At 40.4% G+C, this 22,943-nt stretch overlaps 1 protein-coding gene across 7 annotated transcripts in view; it reads left to right on the forward strand.

The window, feature by feature from the left end:
• Nucleotides 1–22,943, forward strand: part of LOC106872786 (serine--tRNA synthetase-like protein Slimp) — a 99,409-nt gene that overhangs the window by 74,575 nt on the left and 1,891 nt on the right. For 4 of the 7 annotated variants that reach the window (XM_089339882.1, XM_089339883.1, XM_089339880.1 and 1 more), the window contains exon 17: nucleotides 22,170–22,247. In XM_089339882.1, the coding sequence (XP_089196008.1) occupies nucleotides 22,170–22,223 (54 nt within the window). In that variant the 3' untranslated portion in view covers nucleotides 22,224–22,247. Of the gene's footprint in view, nucleotides 1–22,169; nucleotides 22,266–22,943 lie in introns of all 7 variants that reach the window. The other 3 variants (XM_089339886.1, XM_089339885.1, XM_089339884.1) reach the window with 1 other exon arrangement.

The following is a 22,943-nucleotide window of genomic DNA, read 5'->3' on the forward strand; positions in this document are numbered from 1 at the left end:
GTTGCTGTCAGAGTGAAAGAGTAAGGAATACACGGTGCTGACAAGAGAGGAAGAAAGGATAAAGGTGGCATCATCTTTCTTGTATGTCTAGTGAAATATGAAGGGAAGTGTTGCTCCTTGGTCATAGCTGACACAAAACAGGAAAAGATAGGAAATGCTCTCATCATCATCATCATCATCATCATCATCATCATCATCGTCGTCGTCGTTTAACGTCCGCTTTCCATGCTAGCATGGGTTGGACGATTTGACTGAGGACTGGTGGAACCCGAAGGCTACACCAGGCTCCAATCTGATTTGGCAGAGTTTCTACAGCTGGATGCCCTTCCTAACGCCAACCACTCCAAGAGTGTAGTAGGTGTTTTTACATGTCACCGGTATGAAGGCCAGTCAGGCGATACTGGCAACGGCCACGCTCAAAATGGTGTATTTTATGTGCCACCCGCACAATGTGCTGTTATATAAACTATGATCAATAATGTTGGTCAAACCCTAAACAAAGGACTGGTCTTTTCTTGACCAGCACAGGTCCTTGTGTGAAGAGGCAAAGGACCCCTCCCCCCACTTGTTTTAACAAGCAACAAGAGAGTAGATTTGGTTTGAAATCTCAGGCAGGGCCAAGCAAGGTCCCTACAGCCTGCTTGGAGGACCACTGTCATGAGTGTGTGAATCTGAGAGGGGAATGTGTTGAATAAAATCATAACTAACTGATCCTCTTGTATTTTCTTTTACCCAAAACCAGGAACTTTTCAGTTACTTGTGGTCATCGCCTCTATTGAGTATAACAGAGAAAAGGATACTGGCAACCTTGAAGTTGATGAGAGAATAATTTACTATGAATAAAACAGGATTTTGCCAGTTAATCATTATTCTAGGAATTTTGTAGGAATAAATTTCTATATATAGCCACAACACACTGGCATCATTATTTTAATATATGTAACTCACAAAATAATTAGAAACCATTAATTGTTAATTCCTGCACAATGCATAATGTTTAATTTTCAGAATATAATTATAACTATATCTTATACTGTATGATAAACTACAATCCTGTTTAACTGTCTTTTTTTTTTAGTGGGAATGTTCAGTATGCATCCAACATCAAATGAGTCTGTTGTTAGGATCATGTATTTATGTATATTTGTACGGTATTAATGTGGAGGTGCAATGGCCCAGTGGTTAGGGCAGCGGACTCGCGGTCATAGGATCGCAGTTTTGATTCCCAGACCGGGCGTTGTGAGTGTTTATTGAGCGAAAACACCCAAAGTTCCATGAGGCTCCGGCAGGGGATGGTGGTGAACCCTGCTGTACTCTTCCACCACAACTTTCTCTCACTCTTACTTCCTGTTTCTGTTGTGCCTGTAATTCAAAGGGTCAGCCTTGTCACACTGTGTCACGCTGAATATCCCCGAGAACTACGTTAAGGGTACATGTGTCTGTGGAGTACTCAGCCACTTGCATGTTAATTTCCCGAGCAGGCTGTTCCGTTGATCAGATCGACTGGAACCCTCGACGTCGTAAGCGACGGAGTGCCAACAACAAAACGGTATTAATGTATAATGTTATTATGTGTGTGTGTATGTGCGTGCACACACACATGTATGCATGTGTGTGGGCACCTTGGATCAGGTGCTTTCTATTAGCCTACCCCAGCATGTTATGTGTTGGCAGAGCACTTTCTGTCCAGCACTCTATCACCCATGGCATGCCCCAAGGCTCAGTTTTCTTCCACTTTCTTTCTCTTTCTATACTCTAATGACATATTTACCTTTTCATCAGTCAACACCTGTCCTTATGCAAATGATACATGATCTGGCCAAGCAAGGTCCCTACAGCCTGCTTGGAGGCCCAACTGCTTGGAGGACCACTGTCCTTATGAAAATGATACATGATCTGGCCAAGCAAGGTCCCTACAGCCTGCTTGGAGGACCACTGTTCTTATGCAAATGATACATGATCTAGCCTTTCATTCCTCCATACTGTTTCCCATCTGCCCCATAACCACGTGCAAGCTTAGACACCACACACCAACCTTGCTGAGATTCCATAAATGGAGACCTTCAAGAGATCCATGTCTCTAAGGGAAACAAACATAGCAGTTTTGTCTCTTTCAATCAAATAAACACAAACACCAATCATATCAAGACAGCATAATTGCATCAAGTCCCACTTAAACATGAGTGGCACTTGGTCCTCAGCCCTCATAATTGCTTCCAGTTTTAGTTTTCACTGTTTCCTGGTAAGCGATTATCTTTAACATTACTGAGTTATTATCATGATTGAGTTTTCCTTCTTTCAGTTTTTGTTTCCATGTTTTACCAGGTGTCTTCCTGACACTTGGGACAAAGATTGTTTATTTATAAAGTTATGTGAAAAAAAAATTTGCACGGGTGGTAATCGTTCTCACGGCAACAATGCTCTTCTCAATGTGTGTAATGTACCAGCTAAAACAATCTTCTGCACTTCTTGCATGGACGGTAAGCTAGGGGTCATTCTCAAATAATTTTCAGTTCCTTTTTTTGATCATTCCTAGTACTCCAACAATCACTGGTATTGTAACTGCCTTGGGATGCCACATTTTAAAAATTTCATTTAGCAAATCTTTATATTTTCTGAGCTTGTCAAATTCTTTTGTTGAGATTTTATGATCACAAGGGCTTTATTGTTTTCGTCTTCCGCAATAATATGCGGTTTATTAGCTTTGATGGTTCTGTCTGTTTGTACTGGAAAATCCCCAAATTCATTACATTTTCTCCCTCAGAAACAGCCCCAAGGTGGTGATTATATCACTTGTCAGCAGTTTTGATTTTATAATGCCAACAGTATAGATATTGGCCAACTGTGTCATGTCTTGATTTGTGCTCCACTTCATTGTGAAATGAAGAAGACTGAAAAAGAAGAGAAAGGCTTGACAATAATCTTTTCTACTCTAGGCACAAGGCCTGAAATTTTGGGGGAGGAGGCCCAGTCGATTAGATTGACCCAAGTATGCAACTGGTACTTAATGCATCAATCCCGAAAGGATGAAAGACAAAGTTGACCTCGGTGGAATTTGAACTCAGGACGTAAAGACAGATGAAATACTGCTAAGCATCTCGCCTGGTGTGCTGCCAGCTCGCCATCTTAAGGCTTGACAATAATGGCAACAAGGTGTGTATGCATGTGTGTGTGCGCATGTGTGTGCAGGCAGGAGAGTGTATGTAGACATGTATAAGTGTATATGGATTTAATGTATGAAAACATGTATGTGCACACATATTTTTGTATGTTTGTATATATATCTATGTGTGCGTGTATATTTGCAGGTGAGTGGGTGTCATATTTATATGCAAATAAATCAGACACACCCAACATTTTAAAAAAAGAGACTTGTCCAAGTAACATCAGTCACACGCACACAACAAAAACAAGCCTCCATGTGCACTTGTGTGTGTGTGTTTGTACATATATGTATATTTATACACACACACACACACACACACACACACACATACACATCTGCATATATGTGCCTATCTACATACAAACATGTGAGTTGTATGTACATATTTATATATAAATATCTTGTAACCGTCAAGTAGGGCGTAGGATGGAGAACTGAGAGAGCTGGTGTATTTAACACAGTTTCATGCATTGAACTGGATAAGATTTCATACAATTAGGGTGCCAGTCTCTTTCTCTCTCTCTCTCTCTCTCTCTCTCTCTCTGCCGTTGCTTAACAAACACAGTCTGACACTAGTAGTTTGTAGGAATATATGAAAAACAGAGCAAGTTTCATAAACATATACCACCACCATCATCATCACCACTATCTTCATCATCACTTTTAGCTTTTACTTCTTTTTCCTTGCTTCCTTGTGTCAGATTGAATTTATTGATGCGGTTTTTCTACAGCTAGATGCTTTTCATTCATCTTGCTGACCAGTGCTTGTTTCCAGGCAAAGTAATATTTCCTCCCAGATGTTCAAATAATCAACAGCTCAATGGGTAGATATGTTTTCACAGCAGATTGCAGACAACTGACACTGTTTTTATAAATGGTGGCCGTTTTACAGTCAGCACACAAATGTCAGGGTGACTGAAGACACGCACATTAGCAAATGAAAAATGTGTAATGGTGAATAAAGAATACCAAAATTTTTTTTTTTCAATCTCCTGTTATGTATGCATGTGTGTGTGTATGTATGTATGTATATACAGCATGGAAGATAGTTGTGAAATGATGATGATATGTATACACACGCTTATATATATATATATATATATATATATATATATATATATATATATATATAATAAATGGAGTAATATGCATATGTTAAATGAATTCTTTTATTTCCGACATATGTTTCGAAGATTACGAATGGTTCCTTCCAAAGGAAACATATGTCAGAAATAAAAGAATTCATTTAACATATGCATATTACTCCATTTATTAAATTTTTATATTTACTCAAATACCCAAAATAACAGGGAGTATCTACCTCATAAACAGGAGTTACACCACAGTCATTCTGTGATCTTTGCTACCCTGGTATTTATTAACCAATTTATTTTGTCGGAGTTAATTATTAACTAAGAGAAAATAAATACATATAATAAATTATATCATCATCATCATCATCATCATCGTCGTCGTTTAGTGTCCGCTTTTCATGCTAGCATGGGTTGTCATCACTAAAAGTGACTAAGGGTGCAAGTTAGCCCCAGCAGTGTTAGAAATAAGTCAAAACAACTCTTACCCACAAAGCTAACTCACCTTGTGAGTTTATAGAAAATACCATAGCAGTCAGGGACTGATTCAGTAAAATGGTAAAGTGAAATTTGTAAATTATTTAAGTGGCTAGACGCAATTTAAAACCAAAAGGCACAAATACAATTGTCACTAAAAGTGACCAAGGTTGCAAGTTAGGACCAGCATGGCTAGAAATAAGAGTCAAAACAATTCTTACTCATGAACAGAGCATTTTCTGTTCAACAGAGCACCATCTGTTGACTGATAAGGCAGACAACTTCCCTACGGCAAAGTACATCTCATTGACAAGAGCCAAAAACTTAATACATCAATGTCTGAGATACCTAATAGAGGACAACATTGAACAAACCAGTGTTTTCACACCTTTTTACCCATAAGAGAGATTTCTTTTCTCAATGCCAACTGCAATGTGTCTGCCATTTTAGCATTTGAAATATGTGACAAGCATATTTCAACCTACCTAAATTCTGCTCACGTGGTTTTGTTTTTCAACACAAATGTATGACGAGAAATATATCAGTGAATACACCTGATAACGATATCTTTATCTTTTTATCGTTTACTTGTTTCAGTCATTAGACTATGGCCATGCTGGAGCACCACTTTGAAGAACTTTTAGTTGAATGAAGTGACCCCTGGTTTTTCGTTCTATCTGTCTCTTTTGCTGAACTGCTAAGTTACAGTGATGTAAACATGCCAACGGCGGTTGTCAAGTAGTGGTAGAGGACAAACACAGGTACAAAAACACACAGACACATACACATACACACATATATACAATGGGCTTCTTTCAGTTTCCATCTACCAAATCCACTCACAAGGCTTTGATCGACCTGAGGCTATAATAGAAGACACTTGTCCAAGGTTCCATGCAGTGGGACTGAACCGAGAACCATGTGGTTAAAAAGCAAACTTCTTACCGCACAGCCATACCTGCATCTAAACACACACACATACACACAGAGTCTGCACATAAAATTTATTACATGAGCCAAATACATTAAACTGGAAGATGATGATGATGGCCGTCTTATAGAGGAGTAGGGGGAATAACTAGGAAGAAGATAGAGATGTTGGTGATGACATGTCAGAGTGTACTCTCAAGTTACAAGGTGAGTATGTGTGTGTATATTTGTATATGTATATATGTGTGTGTGTCTGTGTGTATTTATATAAGTGGAGGTGCAATGGCCCAGTGGTTAGGGCAGCGGACTCGCAGTCATAGGATCGCGGTTTCGATTCCCAGACCGAGCGTTGTGAGTGTTTATTGAGCGAAAACACTTAAAGCTCCTCGAGGCTCCGGCAGGAGATGGTGGCGAACCCTGCTGTACTCTTTCACCACAACTTTCTCTAACTCTTCCTGTTTCTGTTGTGCCTGTAATTCAAAGGGTCAGCCTTGTCACACTGTGTCACGCTGAATATCCCCGAGAACTACGTTAAGGCTACACGTGTCTGTGGAGTGCTCAGCCACTTGCACGTTAATTTCATGAGCAGGCTGTTCCGTTGATCGGATCAACTGGAACCCTCGACTTCATAAGCAACGGAGTGCCAACAGCAACAGCAACACAATATTTATATATTAGTATATATGTGTGTGCATATGTATTTGTGCATGTATATCTATATATGTGTGAAAATGACTGAGTGACAATCTGGATAAGGTAGGGTTTGCAGAAAAAGGAATCAACTCGCTAACTTGCACATTTCCATGCATTCTGTGAGCAGAACAGTAAAACTTACTCAAGTTCAAAATATGAATTTGCTTTTGTTATCTGCATTTCAACAATGGGGCTTTGTAGCTTTGTTAGAAATCAGGTCCTTTCTTACAAGAAGGCTTCAAATACTGAAAAACAAAAGGGAACAGACATACACACACATACATACAAACATACTTACATGTACATATACACATACATTAGTATGCATGAGTATGGTTTTGTATGTATGTGTGTGTGTGTTCTTAATTCACAGAATTTATTTCAATATAATTCTTGGAATATTCAGCCCACAAGATCCTGTTATATTTAGTGTAGCAAAGTTTCTTTTATCTAATTGATCCCCAGATTGCTTACTTCCTTTTCTAATAACAATGTGCATTTTTAAACACCCTCACTCTCACATACAAACTCATGTACTACTCACCCCACTCACACACACAACACCATTATGAATTTAAACGTTAGTGTTAAAGTGCCATTTGCTTAATACATCACATTGTGTCATGTCTCTTATGAAGGGTGTCTCTGCTCGATTGCATTTGATACACTTGTAATGGGAGGAAGGTTTTTTATGATACTTCTGGGGTATCATCTTCCATTATAATTATTCAGTTGATTCAAGGAGGTAGAAATACAAAGAATGAAGTTCTCAGGTAGAGTAAATTCAATAAATTCAAGGATTCCTGGCTTTCACCCAGGCGGCCCGGGTTCGATTCCCGGCATGGGAACTTCTTTTTTATAGGCGCAGGAGTGGCTGTGTGGTAAGTAGCTTGCTTACCAACCGCATGGTTCCGTGTTCAGTCCCACTGCGTGGCACTTTGGGCAAGTGTCTTCTACTATAGCCTCGGGCTGACCAAAGCCTTATGAGTGGATTTGGTAGGCGGAAACTGAAAAAAGCCCATCGTATATATGTATATATATATATATATATATATATATATATATATATATATATATATATATATGTGTTTGTGTGTCTGTGTTTGTCCCCCCACCATCGCTTGACAACCGATGCTGGAGTGTTTACGTCCCCGTAACTTAGCGGTTCAGCAAAAAGAGACCGAAAGAATAAGTACTAGGCTTCCAAAGAATAAGTCCTGGGGTCGATTTTCTTGACTAAAGGCGGTGCTCCAGCATGGCCACAGTCAAATGACTGAAACAAGTAAAAGAGTAAAAGAGAGTAACCGTTTATTCACAGGTGCTTCATACAAGGGGTTTGTTTTCAGTAACCATCTTCACAGCAGTGCATATTTAGCCTTCTCTCCCATACACATGAGGTTCAATAACTTCTGGAGACAATGCATGTAGTATCACAACGGGACAAAAGTCTTCTGTGAGCTCCTGGCTTCGAAGTCCTGTGATCAGCATCAGCGTGAGAAGAACGAGAGGGAAAATGTTATCTTTTCCTTAGATAATGGTTGTAGGCGAGATCTCGTTTTTGTCTTGTGTATGGCAATGGTTTCAGGCAAGATCTCGCTGTTTGAAAATGGCGCTGGCTTCTTTGTGTCTCATTACACACTCATAGATTCTCACTTTACAGTTGAATGATTTGAAATCGTACCAGCGGGTATTCAGCTGTGCCTGGATGCATTCAACTTGCTGACAGGTGTGCGTTAGTGAATAGAAAAACTGAAACCGAAGTAGACAGTTTCCCAATAATCTGTGTGCAGTCAAGATTGATCTGAAGTCTGCACAACAACAATTCAGCATATGAAACAAAATCAAGAGGGGTCCTCTAGATCAGGGGTTTTCAAACTGTGGTCCGTGGACCACAGGGGGTCCGTGGACAGCAAATACTTTTTATGGGCAATTTGATTTTAGATATGTTTTTTAATCGAAATCTTTTAATTGGCAATAAACCTATTTGTTAAATACTGTTAAATAAATAAATAAATGTAAAAATATATGTTATTTTAAGCAAATATTTATGTATAAATTTCATAAGCGTTTATAAGGGGGTTCCTAAGGTAAAGCCTGAAATATAAATGGGTCCGCAAGTCAAAAAGTTTGAAAACCCCTGCTCTAGATGATTGCACAATCTGCTAGAAATAGCAGCCAGCTTTCTCTAAAATCCACACTCAACCATCTACAAAAGATAGCAAGGATGCTTAAATAATTTTTTTCTAGATACGAGAGATTATTTCAGTCATTAAATTGTGGCTATGCTGGGGCACCACCTTGAAGAGATTTAGTTGAACTACTCAATCCCCATTACTTATAATTTTTTTGTAAAACCTTGAACTTATTTTATTGGTCTCTTTTGCCAAATCATTAAGTTACGGGGACATAAATACACCAACACTAGTTGTCGAGTTGTGGTTGGTAGGGGGACAAAAACAGATATATACACTCACAGATATATAATCATACACATATATATGACAGGCTTCTACCAAATCCACTTACAAGGCTTTGGTCAGCCTGAGGCTATAGTAGAAGACAGCAGAGAGTACCATGCAGTGGGACTGAACCCAGAACCATGTGGTTGGGAAGCAAAGTCCAAGGAACATCTGCAGTTAAAATTATTAGCTTGACATTCAAAAGAAATTTCAAGTTTATAAAGTTAAAGAACAAGCGTGACGTTACAGGCACACAGACATGCTCACACACCTGTGTGTATGTGTGTGCATAGATGTATACATTATTCATTATGAAGAATAGTGTTGACAGTGACATCAAATTTTGGGTTGTCAACAATGTTCTTGTTAAATAATAATAAATATATTCTCTCCAAAAAATATCAAAAATTGTTTTTATTATAACTGGACATAAAATAAAACATTGATATATATATATGTCCTTTTATTCTTTTACTTGTTTCAGTCATTTGACTGCAGCCATGCTGGAGCATTGCCTTAGAGGGTTTTATTTGAACAAAACAACCCCAGGACTTATTTTTTACACCTAGTACTTATTCTATCAGTCTCTTTTGCCGAACTGCTAAGTTAGGGTGACTTAAACACACCAACACTGGTTGTCAAGCAATATATATGTGTTTGTATGTATATATGTGTATAATATATATATATATATATATATATATATATAGGTATGTATATATATATGTGTGTATATATAAATGTATGTATGTTTATATATATATATGTATATATATATATATATATATATATATATATATATATATATATATATATATATATATATATATGCATGTATATATATGTATAGACATATATGTGTGTGTATCATCATCATCATCATCGTTTAACGTCCGCTTTCCATGCTACCATATGTTGGACGATTTGACTGAGGACTGGTGAAACCCGATGGCAACACCAGGCTCCAATCTAATTTGGCAGAGTTTCTACAGCTGGATGCCCTTCCTAACGCCAACCACTCAGAGAGTGTAGTGGGTGCTTTTACGTGTCACCAGCACGAAAACGGCCACACTCGAAATGGTGTCTTTTATGTGCCACCTGCACAAGAGCCAGTCCAGGGGCACTGGCAACGATCTCGCTCGAAAACCCTACAAGGCCAGTCAGGCGGTACTGGCAACGGTCACGCTCAGGATGGTACATCTTATGTGCCACCTGCACAAGAGCCAGTCCAGGGGCCCTGGCAATGATCTCATTTGGCTTGCTGGGTCTTCTCACGCACAGCACATTTCCAAAGGTCTCGGTAAGTAGTCATCGCCTCGGTGAGGCCCAATGTTCGAAGGTCTTGCCTCACCACCTCAGCCCAGGTCTTCCTGGGCCTACCTCTTCCACGGGTTCCCTCAACTGTTAGGGAGTGGCACTTTTTCACGCAGCTATCCTCATTCATTCTCACCACATGTCCAAACCAGCGCAATCGTCTCTCTTGCACACCACTACTGATGCTTCTTATGTTCAGCTTTTCTCTCAAGATACTTACACTCTGACGGGTATGCACATTTACATTACACATCCAGCGGAGCATACTGGCTTCATTCCTTGCGAGCTTACACATGTCCTCAGCAGTCACAGCCCATGTTTCACTGCCATGTAGCATGGCTGTTCATACACATGCGTCATACAGTCTGCCTTTTACTCTGAGTGAGAGTCCCTTTGTCGCCAGCAGAGGTAAGAGCTCTCTAAACTTGGCCCAGGCTATTCTTATTCTAGCAGTTACACTTTCAGTGCACCCACCCCCACTACCAACGGTCACCCAGATAGCGGAAGCTATCGACTACCTCTAGTTTTTCTCCCTGGAATGAGATAGAAGTTGTTTCCTGTTTGTTTACAGTGTTTATTGCACCTGAACATCTGCCACATACAAAAACTAACTTCGTAGTTAATCTGCCTTTGATATTGCTGCACCTCTTATGTGTCCATAGCTTGCACCGGGTACATCTTATAGAGTCACTACCTACTTCTTTACTGCATACTGAGCAGGGCCATCTACCTGAAGGGGTTTGTGTTTTATCTACCTTCCTACTTATTAGGATTTTGGTTTTTGCTAGGTTGACTCTAAGGCCCTTCGATTCTAGTCCTTGCTTCCACACCTTAAACTTCTCTTCTAGTTCTGATAGTGACTGTGCAATTAGTGCAAGGTCATCAGCATAGAGGAGCTCCCAGGGGCAACCTGTCTTGATCGCCTGGAGGACTATGATAAATAGGAGGGGGCTGAGGACGGAACCTTGGTGGACCCCTACCTCTACCCAGAATTCATTACTGTACTCATTTCCAACCTTCACCTTACTGACAGCATCTCTGTACATGGCTCGCACAGCTCTCACTAACCATTCTTCTATCCCAAGTTTCCTCATTGACCACCAGATAAGGGATTGGGGGACCCTGTCAAAGGCTTTCTCCATGTCAACGAAGGCCAGGTACAGAGGTTTATCCTTGGCTAGATATTTTTCCTGCAGCTGTCTCACTAGAAATATGGCATCAGTGGTGCTTTTACCTGGCACAAACCCAAACTGCATCTCATCTAAATTGATTCGCTCCCTAATTAGTTGGGCTATGACCCTCTCCGTAACTTTCATAACCTGATCTAACAGCTTGATGCCTCTGTAATTATTAGTATCTAAAGTGTCACCTTTACCTTTGTAGCAGTTTACTATGGTGCTGCTACACCAGTCATTGGGTATGACTCCTTCGTGTATCACCTGGTTCGTAATACGGGTGACTAGGCTGTAGCCAACACTGCCAGATATTTTGAGCATCTCTGCAGTGATTCCTGATGGGCCGGGGGCTTTCCCTGTCTTCATACTCTTAATTGCTTTATCTACCCTGGTACTGTCAACTCGGATAGCTGGTCCCTCTGTTGGGTCGACATACGGCAGGCTCTCTTTCTCCCATTCATTCTCTTTATTAAGCAATCTATCATAGTGGCATCTCCAGACCTCTTTCTTTGCAGCCTCATTTAGTGCAAGCGTACCATCATCCATGCGAACACATTTCTCTCCTACAACATCACTATTCTCTCTCCTACACTGTCTTGCAACACGAAATACCTCGAGTCTTTGGTCCTCACGGCGCAGAACATTGGCAAATCTTTTCTTATTTGCTTCCCCTCTGGCTAAATAAACCTGTCGCCTAGCTTCCCTTCTGGAAGATTGGTACAATTCCCTGCTACCACCGTTCTTCCAGTCCTTCCAAGCCTGTTTCTTTTGTCTAATAGCCCCGTCTACATCCTTGTTCCACCACCACGTTACTCTGGGTCAAGAGGGGACTTTACACCAGCCACAGATCTGGTCTGTGGCTCTCAACAGGTTGTCCTGTAGAAATCTCCAATTGTCTTCCACGTTGTATGATGCTATATCCCCGTCTATTTCGTCAAATGCTTCAAGTAACTTGTCTCTAAGTCTCTGTCCATTTGCAGGCTCTTTAAGCTTCCATACCCTTCTCCTCCAAGCCGGTCTACTTCTGGGCACCCATATTGCCTTGATCTCGAAGTTGCTAACTACTAATCTGTGTTGGGGTGTACATTCTTCGCCAGGGAGGGTTTTGACATTTATAAGCCTCCCTCTTTCTCTAGTTCTGGCGAGGATGTAGTCGATTTGGCTAGAGTGTCTGCCGGATTGGTAGGTGACTAGGTGACAGGCAGGTTTCCTGAAGTTGGTATTTCAAACCATAAGATCGGTTGCATCACAGAACTCCAGCAGTCTGGTTCCCTCCTCGTTGCAGGAACCGAAGCCATAGCCTCCATGTATGCCATGGAAGCCTCCAGCACGACGTCCGACATGACCATTGAAGTCACCAGCCACAAAGAGAAGGTCTCTGTCTCTTGTCGACGAGGTAGTTTGCAAGAGGGTGTCATAGAATTGGTCTTTCAGCCCATCCGGGAGCCCCGGTTGAGGGGCATAGGCTGAAATGACAGTAGCTAGCCTATGATGAAGCACTAGTCTAATCTTAAGTACTCTGTCACATACTCTAACTACCTCGATTACCTTATCAACCCATCTCTCTGCTAGAAGTATTCCTACGCCCCTGACTCCGTCAGTGTTCCCTGCCCAGAAAAACTTGTACCTGTGTTCTTTGCCTGTGAGGAACCTCGCAGAACCTCCTCTCCATCTTACTTCTTGGATGCAGCACAGATCTACGCGTCGCCGTTCAAGCATCTCAACAATCTCACCAGACCTACATTTCAGCGTGCTGACGTTGAGAGTGCCAATCCTGACAGTGTGGGAGGAGTGGGTGTCAGAGGAGTGGGCCCGTGTGACCCTGGGATGGGGGTAAGCAGTGTCGTGAACCTGAAAAGAAAGCTTGCATTTGGCAGAGTTCATAAACAAAAACAATACCTACAACCTTCATATACTACCCAATCTTTATGCGGTATAAGGTCGATAAGAGGGGGGGGTATAAGGTCACAGGCAGTGTTTGCGGAAGATGATCTAAAAAGACTTCCGGTACTGGTGGAGGGGGTGGGAGGGCGGGCGTACCGCAGGCTAATGGAGCTTCGTCGCGGGTTCTATTAGCATAGAGATTCCAATACAAAATTGTGGTGGAGTTGGAAAGCGAGCTGGTTATATGTTTGGGTTCGCGCACGAGTCGAAGAGGAAATGGTGGAAGAAGTGGTGATTCAGAGAGAGAGAGATAGAATACAATAGGGAGGGAGAGAGAGAGAGGGAGAGGGAGAACCGGCAGCAGTACATCATGCTGGTCAAATTCGTTAGGTTTTTAGAAAAAAGCTGAAAGAAACACAGCAGTGTTTAAACGTGAGATTAAATGTTTAAATCAGTAACAGAAATGAGAGTTAAAAATCGTAATTTTTAAAGGGGGTTAGAGACAAATTTCAGTCAGGTTTGGGCTAGGCACAGGAGTGGCTGTGTGGTAAGTAGCTTGCTTTCCAACCACATGGTTCTGGGTTCAGTCCCACTGCATAGCACCTTGGGCAAGTGTCTTCTACTATAGCCTCGGGCCGACCAATGCCTTGTGAGTGGATTTGGTAGGCGGAAACTGAAAGTAGCCCGTCGTATATATGTATATGTATATATATATATATGTATGTGTTTGTGTGTCTGTGTTTGCCCCCCCCCACCATCATTTGACAACCGATGCTGGTGTGTTTACGTCCCCGTAACTTAGCGGTTCGGCAAAAAGAGACTGATAGAATAAGTACTAGGCTTACAAAGAAGAAGTCCTGGGGTTGATTTGCTCGACTAAAGGTGGTGCTCCAGCATGGCCACAGTCAACTGACCGAAACAAGTAAAAGAGTAAAAGATATATATATATATATATATATATATATATATATATATATACACACACACACACACTCACACATACGCATGTGTGTATATGTATATATACATACATATATGCATATATATGTGTGTATGTGTGTACATATACACATATATGTATGTATACATGTGGGTGTTATTTTAATTTCTAGCGATGAATGGCCAGCGTGTTGCCTCAACATTTTAAGAGAATTATATTTACACGCACTCATGAATCTCTTAGATCGCATAACAACCACTTCACTTTGATGCACTGGCATGTGAATTCCTGGAAAAATGGAAAAGCTGTTGTCCATTTCCTCTGTCTTACAAACCTGCTCGCACACACACTCACATGTACACAGGGAAATATTCATCCGCATATACACACACACACACACGCACACGCATGCACAGATTCCTGTATGTACGGAGACAGACATACAAGCATGTATTGTTTCCAAGTGTTTACTGATCACGAAGACACACAGTCCAGACGTATCATCGACCAAAACACATACAGACACACGAACACACAGTGTTTCAAGTACTTTTAGACAAGACATACATTCTTCTGAAGGACATCATTGACCAGTATATATGAGGAAATTAAAAAGAGGGGAACTCCATACAAAACATCAAGAATAAACTCAAGTGTACGAAATAACTTTTGACACTAAGTAGGAAATCATTACAATTCCAATTTTAAATACATATATACATGTGTGTGTGTGCATATTTATATGGGTGCAGTCGTGATCGTGTGGTAGGACGGTTGCTTCCCAATCATATGGTTTCAGGTTCAGTCCCACTGTGCAGCACCTTGGGTAGGTGTTTTCTACTATGGTCTCAGGCCAACCAGGGCCTTGTGAATGGAAGCTGAGGAAGCCATCATATGTGTGGGTATTTTTGTAGTTGTATTGCTGTGCTTACATTCTCATAACTTAGTGGTTCAGCAGAAGAGACCAACAGAATATGTACTAGACTTTAGAAAAAAAACGTACTGGGGTCAATTTATTTGACTAAAAAATTCAGCAGAACCGTCAGATTTTCAAAGAGGTCGTATTGTTGGGCAATCTGAGGCTGGTCTTAGCCAGCGAAAAATTGCCGAAAATCTTCAAAGTCCTCTTGCTACTGTTAATAGAATTATAGTGCAATTCAAAAGCCAAGGAAAAGAATCAACAGATTCTCGTCCCAGCTGACCTGGGCCCTCAGAAAGGAAGCTTCACTGTTTGAAGAGAATTGTGGAAAATGAACCCCGTTCAAAGGCTTCTGACATTGCGAAACAGCTAGAAGTTAGTCCAAGAACGTGTGTTACATATCTGCATAAGCTTGGGTATTATGGATGAGCAGCTAGAAGAAAACCTCTCCTTCAACCAATTAATATCATAAAAAGAAAGAAATGGGCTAAGGAGATGTCAGAAAAATCCAGTTCGTTTTGGGATAGAGTGATTTGCTCAGATGAATCCAGATTTATTTTCATACAGTGGATGTGTTTGGGTCTAGAGGCTTCCCAATCAAGAATTTGATTTGAAACGACTCCAACCAACTATAAAACATGGCAGTATCTCTGTAAGGGTATGGGGAGCTGCCATCAGCAATAGTCATTCTGAGCTGATCGAATGTGTTGGAACCATAAACTCTGAAAAATACATCGAAATACTTAAGCAAGGACTACTTCCAAAGTATTCACACAATAACATAATGAAGGATGAGTTTTTTATTCATGGAAGGTGGGGCACCATACCACACAACGAAAAGGAATCAACAATGGCTGAAAATGGGATCGCAAAGCTTCCTTGGCCAAGCCAATCTTCTGACACGAGCCCAATTGAAAATCTTTGGAGCATACTAGATAGAGCTATACGAAAAACTCGACAGAAACTTAAATCTAAAGATGAATTGTTTCGATAATTGCATGAAAAGTGGGCAGAAATTCCACAAGAAACAATCACAAAGCTCATCAATTCAATGTCAAAAAGAGTTTCTGAATTAAAAACTGCAAAGGGAATCTCAACTAAATACTAAAGTATGTAGTCCTACCTATCGATTACATTTAAATTTTTTCGCTTTGCATATTAAAAGATTTTGAAAATTAAAGGTGTCTATTTACTTCCTGCATGTGTGTGTGTGTGTGTGTATATATATATATATATATATATATATAGTCAACTGCTACAAAGGTAAAGGGGACGCTTTAGATACAAATAATTACAGAGGCATCAAGCTGTTAGATCAGGTTATGAAAGTTACAGAGAGGGTCATAGCCCAACTAATTAGGGAGCGAATCAATTTAGATGAGATGCAGTTTGGGTTCGTGCCAGGTAAAAGCACTACTGATGCCTTATTTCTAGTGAGACAGTTGCAGGAGAAATACCTAGCTAAGGATAAACCTCTGTACCTGGCTTTCGTTGACATGGAGAAAGCCTTTGACAGGGTCCCCCGATCCCTTATCTGGTGGTCAATGAGGAAACTTGGGATAGAAGAATGGTTAGTGAGAGCTGTGCGAGCCATGTACAGAGATGCTGCCAGTAAGGTGAGGGTTGGAAATGAGTACAGCAATGAATTCCGGGTAGAGGTAGGGGTCCACCAAGGTTCCGTCCTCAGCCCCCTATTATTTACCATAGTCCTCCAGGCAATCACAGAGGAGTTCAAGACAGGTTGCCCCTGGGAGCTCCTCTATGCTGATGACCTTGCCCTAATTGCGGAGTCACTATCAGAACTAGAGGAGAAGTTTCAGGTGTAGAAGCAAGGTCTAGAATTGAAGGGCCTTAGAGTCAACCTAGCTAAAACCAAAATCCTAATAAGTAGGAAGGTAGATAAAACACAAACCCCTTCAGGTAGATGGCTCTGCTCAGTATGTAGAAAAGGAGTAGGTAGTAACTCTATAAGATGTACCCGGTGCAAGCTATGGACACATAAGAGGTGCAGCAACATCAAAGGCAGGTTAACTAGCAAGTTAGTTTTTGTTTGTGGCAGATGCTCAGGTGCAATAAAGACTGCAAACAAACAGGAAACAACTTCTATCTCATTCCAGGGTGAAAAACTAGAGGTAGTCGATAGCTTCCGCTATCTGGGCGACCAAGTTAGTAGTGGGGGTGGGTGCGCTGAAAGTGTAGCTGCTAGAATAAGAATAGCCTGGGCAAAGTTTAGAGAGCTCTTACCCCTGCTGGCGACAAAGGGACTCTCACTCAGAGTAAAAGGCAGACTGTATGACGCATGCGTACGAACAACCATGCTACATGGCAGTGAAACATGGGCTGTAACTGCTGAGGACATACGTAAGCTCGCAAGGAATGAAGCCAGTATGCTCCGTTGGATGTGTAATGTCAATGTGAATACCCGTCAGAGTGTAAGTATCCTGAGAGAAAAGCTGAACATTAGAAGCATCAGTTGTGGCGTGCAAGAGAGACGATTGCGCTGGTATGGACATGTGGTGAGAATGGAGGAGGATAGCTGCGTGAAAAAGTGCCACACCCTAACAGTTGAGGGAACCCGTGGAAGAGGTAGGCCCAGGAAGACCTGGGCTGAGGTGGTGAGGCAAGACCTTCGTACATTGGGCCTCACCGAGGCGATGACTACTTACCGAGACCTTTGGAAATGGGCTGTGCGTGAGAAGACCCGGCAAGCCAAGTAAGATCGTTGCCAGTGCCCCTGGACTGGTTCTTGTGCGGGTGGCACATGAGATGCACCATTTTGAGCGTGGCCGTTGCCAGTACCGCCTGACTGGCTCCTGTAGGATTTTCGAGCGAGATCGTTGCCAGTGCCCCTGGACTGGCTTGTGCGGGTGGCACATAAAAGACACCATTTCGAGCGTGGCCGTTTTCGTGCGGGTGACACGTAAAAGCACCCACTACACTCTCTGAGTGGTTGGCGTTAGGAAGGGCATCCAGCTGTAGAAACTCTGCCAAATCAGACTGGAGCCTGGTGTTGCCATCCGGTTTCACCAGTCCTCAGTCAAATCGTCCAACCCATGCTAGCATGGAAAGCGGACGTTAAACGATGATGATGATATATATATATACACATACATATATATATGTGTGTGCATAGGCCAGTTACTGTGATATTTATTCTTTTCTACTCTAGGCACAAGGCCCAACATTTTTGGGGAGGGGGCCAGTTGATTAGATCGACCCCAGTGCACAACTGGTGCTTAATTTATTGACCCCAAAAGGATGAAAGGCAAAGTCGACCTTGCCAGAATTTGAACTCAGAACGTAAAGACGAATGAAATACCACTAAGCATTTCGCCCGGCACGGTAACGTTTCTGCCCGCTCACTGCCTTTGTGATGTTTATTCTGAAATAACATCCGTTACGGACTTGTGTGAAAAACACAGTAAATATTAGAGCAAGATGTAAATTCTTTCCAGCACTGGACTGCAAGATGCCATACACATTTCAGTGCTTTTGGGTCCTTTCAATGGCGCATACACAAAACTTTATCATCTCTGATTTAGGAATAAATGAGTAAGACATTTGTATAAGCATTCACCTAAAACTGAAACACAAGCAACATTTCAATGACAATATTATCAAAGACCTTACAATCTCAACATAATGGGTTAAAATTGTTCAATGTCATTGAGCTAGAATCACATTATATAATATAGCAGTTTGAAAATTCAGCGGTGGTTTAGCTGTTATTTTCAAATCCAAGCAATCCTGTTCAAGTTCTCCCATTTGTTCTGCCAAGATAAATTGTTATTGTTATTTTATTTGCTATTGTTGTTGTTTATCTTCCTTGTTCCACTTTTTTTTTTATGTCAGATTACTCTGTAACTGTTGACAGTTTTCTCAGAAAAATACTAATGCAAATGTGTTTTATTATTGATTTGTTTTTGAGGATTTTTTACTGTTTTACTTTTGTTTCATTGAATGAATGTAGGGGGGAGGTAGAAAAGAGCAGGAGGGGAAGGAGAAAAGTTGTCCACATGTGTGTGTGTGTGTGAGGAAGAGTGAGTGGGGTGGGAAAGTTAGTGTGAAAAGGAGATTGAGTGGAAGGAGAGAGTGGGGTATGTGTGTGTTGGTATGCATATGTGGCTGTGTGTCGGTGTCTGAGAAATAAGAAAGACAAACTGAAAGTTTATCTGTTAATGCTTGAAAAATAGAGTCCAAGAGTGTGTGTGTGTGTGTGCATGATAAAAAGAGGTGGGGGGTTTGTAACAGAAGTGAAAGGAGAGCAATGTGTATGTGGGTGAGAACGAAAGGAAGAGAGAGAGGGGGACATTTGTCAATGAATGCAATGTGTGTGTGTGTGTGTGTGTGTGGGCTGTGCAGATTATACTGAACTAAGGAGGTGTCTCAATTTAAGTGGCTAATTCAACTGAATCTATATATATATATATATATATATATATATATATATATATATAAATTTGTATGTGTGTGTACCTTTGTCATCTCAACATCATGTGACGCTTGCATACAAGCATCATTGCTATAAAAGGAATGTTCAGTTCCAAACTTCCCTGAAAACCATGTCGGGGAAACAGGTGAGAATTGGTGACAAGAAGGGTATCTGACTGTGAAATTTGGTTTGATGTTACCTGCACATCTCTCTATGTGTTCACTTAAAGGAACCTGTCTTTATTGCAGGAACCAGATCGGCTCTTCAAGTAGAGCGGTTCTCCATCTCAATGTCATACTCGTCTGCCCTATATAGTGATGTCCACAACCCGAGCAGGTTATTACATGCATACACACTCTTACATGTGAATGTGGTTAGGGTTTATGTTTTAGCGTATGTGTTTTTATTTGTATAAACGTCTATATATCTACGCGAGGATGATGTTGACAACGTATTTATATGTATGTGTGTGTGTATACTTGTACATATATATGCATATGCAGTGTTTTGTATATCCATGTATGTATGTGCATGTGTGTATAGATATGTGTACATGAACACAATGATGTGTGCATGGGTACATATACGTGTGTGTATGGCTGCGTATGCGTGTATGCAGGTATATATATGTGTGTATGTTTACATGTATATAGATATATATATGTGTGCGTGTGTATATGTATATGAGAGTATGTATATATATATATTTATATATATACACATGTGTGTGCATGTGTACATATATGTATATGTGTGTATATGCAGATTCTATGAACGAAGTCTTACTTTCTGCACACCTGTTGGAGTAACTTCCCTTTATTCAACGGTTTTTTTCATGGCGTTTTTGTGTATATATAAAATTTATATATACACAGGGTTATTCTAAAAGATTTAACTGATTTCATTACGCAATAAGGAAAAGCAATAGAAAACTCCAGCTAAGTCACAAGTATTTACTCACAATCATCTTTAATTTCCTCTCTTACAAGTGTTCATTGTGGCCACCACCTGCAACATGGGCGACATCAATGCAATAAGAGAATTCCTCCCCGATGCATATCAGCATATCACAATCCACTGAGTTGATCTCTGTTGTTATTCAATGCTTAAGGTCATTGAGGTTTGTGGGTAGCGATGCAACATAAACGCGATCTTTTACATATCCCTACTAGAAAAAAATCACACGTGTTGAGGTCTGGGGATCTCACAGGCCAGGGACAAAGAGCAAAAAAATGATGGAAAAAAAGGAAAAAGAACACCTTTTTCTTTTTTCTTTTCTTTTTTTTCATGCATGCTGTTGTATTTATTTTTTGTATTCTTTTATTATTTTTTATGTCATTTTTATATTAATTTTTATATTAATTTTTATATTTTTTATTTTGTATTTTCTATCTTTTATTTTCTATTTTCCTTTTTTATTTGTCTACTTGTAAGAAAAAAATCTTTTGCTTTATGAGCATCCTTCTAAACCACAGAATTTCAGTTTGAAAACAGCTATTGAAAAGCTCAGAACTCATTAGAGTAACTGTTGCATATACTGTTGTATATACTGTTGCATTCATGTGTATTTTTACATGTGTGCGCACACACTCATTCAGAGACTTATTCTGCATGCATACATACACACACTCATTCAGAGACTGATTCCGATGCAGATGTATGCACACACACACATGCCTATGTGTAATACATATGTAAACACACACTTATAAATACATATGCATGCACACACATTCAATATGTTTCAGTTTTATTGCTCTTGAACTTGGTAGGATTTGAACTCAGAATATAAAGAAGACAAATGCTCAAATGCTGCAAAGAATTCTTTTCCAACTCCCTAATGATTCTGCCAACTTGTTGCCCTCTTTACTCTTTTACTTGTTTCAGTCATTTAACTGTGGCCATGCTGGAGCACCGCCTTTAGTCGAGCAAATTGACCCCAGGACTTATTCTTTGTAAGCCTAGTACTTATTCTATCGGTCTCTTATTGCCAAACCGCTAAGTTACGGGGACGTAAACACACCACCATCGGTTGTCAAGCGATGTTGGAGGGACAAACACAGACACACACACATATATGCATGCACATATGCAATTATAAGCAGAAATAGTGAGAGTTATCAATGCATCATTGGTGGAGGAGGGAAGTGCATATAGTTTTGCTTATGTCTGCTGCATTTGCATTTGAAAAAGTATGTCATTAGATCAATTTACATTTGCCTGCCAACATAAAACCACAATTAAGATCTAATATATTTGTAGACTTAAATACACATATACACAAATTGACTATCATGTTCCTGTTATATGTCTCTGTTTTATATTAGTATAAAATAACCATAGCGAGGGACATTCCACAGTTGAATTAGAACAGTCACAAACAGTGAAAGAAGACATGCACCCAACACCAGAGCTGAAGACACCTCTGAAAGGGGGTGGCCCCGCCACGTCAAAACGGTAGAGGAGTAGGGGCCGAAACCGGACGTGGTTCCTCCTGATGATGTCTTGAGCTAACTGGATCCTATAAAGGAGCTGTTGTGGTAGCAGACCACGAAGCATGGTTGAAATTCCTCCAATATTATTGCGATATATAACAGTATTAATTTCTAGTACTATAAGAGGTATGTTAGTATCACACACACAAAATCTAGAAAAACGTATTAATATCATCTGTTTTTATATTTTAAAGCTTCTTCAACTTCCTCGCCTCAAACTCGATGCCATCCCAGAGCTGATTCCTTGAAGACAAAATGATTGCAGATATATGGTAGGAAAAATGGGACAGGTTTCTATCTGATTTTATTTGTTTGTTGCCTTATTTTTGGAGGTCTTTTATTGTTTTTGTTTTTACCTTTTTGGTGCAACTGATTTTGAAAATTAAGGCATGACCATCATCACCGACACTACCACCACCACTCACCATCCTCATGAAGAGCACCACCACCAACCTCCACTACCCCCCATCATCATATCTAAATCCATCACTTTTAGTTTCAGCCCAAGGGCTGCGATCATGCTGGGGAACCATGTATATGATATTGGTGTCCTTAGTTAGTCCTCAGTTTGTACCCTATCACTGGTGCCTTGTGGTTGTTTAGCTCCCCCCTCTCTCTGATCAGTCTATGACTAAAGATGTACCAACTGTAACCATCTTCCCTTTTCAGGACTACAGCTAAAACTATTGTCTAATGCAGTGGTTGCCTACAATTTTATTTGTCTATAGACCCCTTTGATTCTTATTTTACTCAAATGGACCCGCAAAGCCGTTCAATGTTTAAAAAATTCCTATTATACATTTATGATTAAATATTATTAGAATTGCATTAAAAAAAAGTATTAAAATCTAGAAGTATAACAAATTTATTACAGATAGATTTTAACAACAAAACCTTATATTGACCTTCAAAGGTCATATGAACCCTGGTTGAGAACCACTGCTCTAATGTAACCATCTCTTGTTTGC

This window comes from Octopus bimaculoides, chromosome 22 (genome assembly GCF_046866305.1).
Source record: "Octopus bimaculoides isolate indiv1 chromosome 22, ASM4686630v1, whole genome shotgun sequence".
NCBI lineage: Eukaryota > Metazoa > Mollusca > Cephalopoda > Octopoda > Octopodidae > Octopus > Octopus bimaculoides.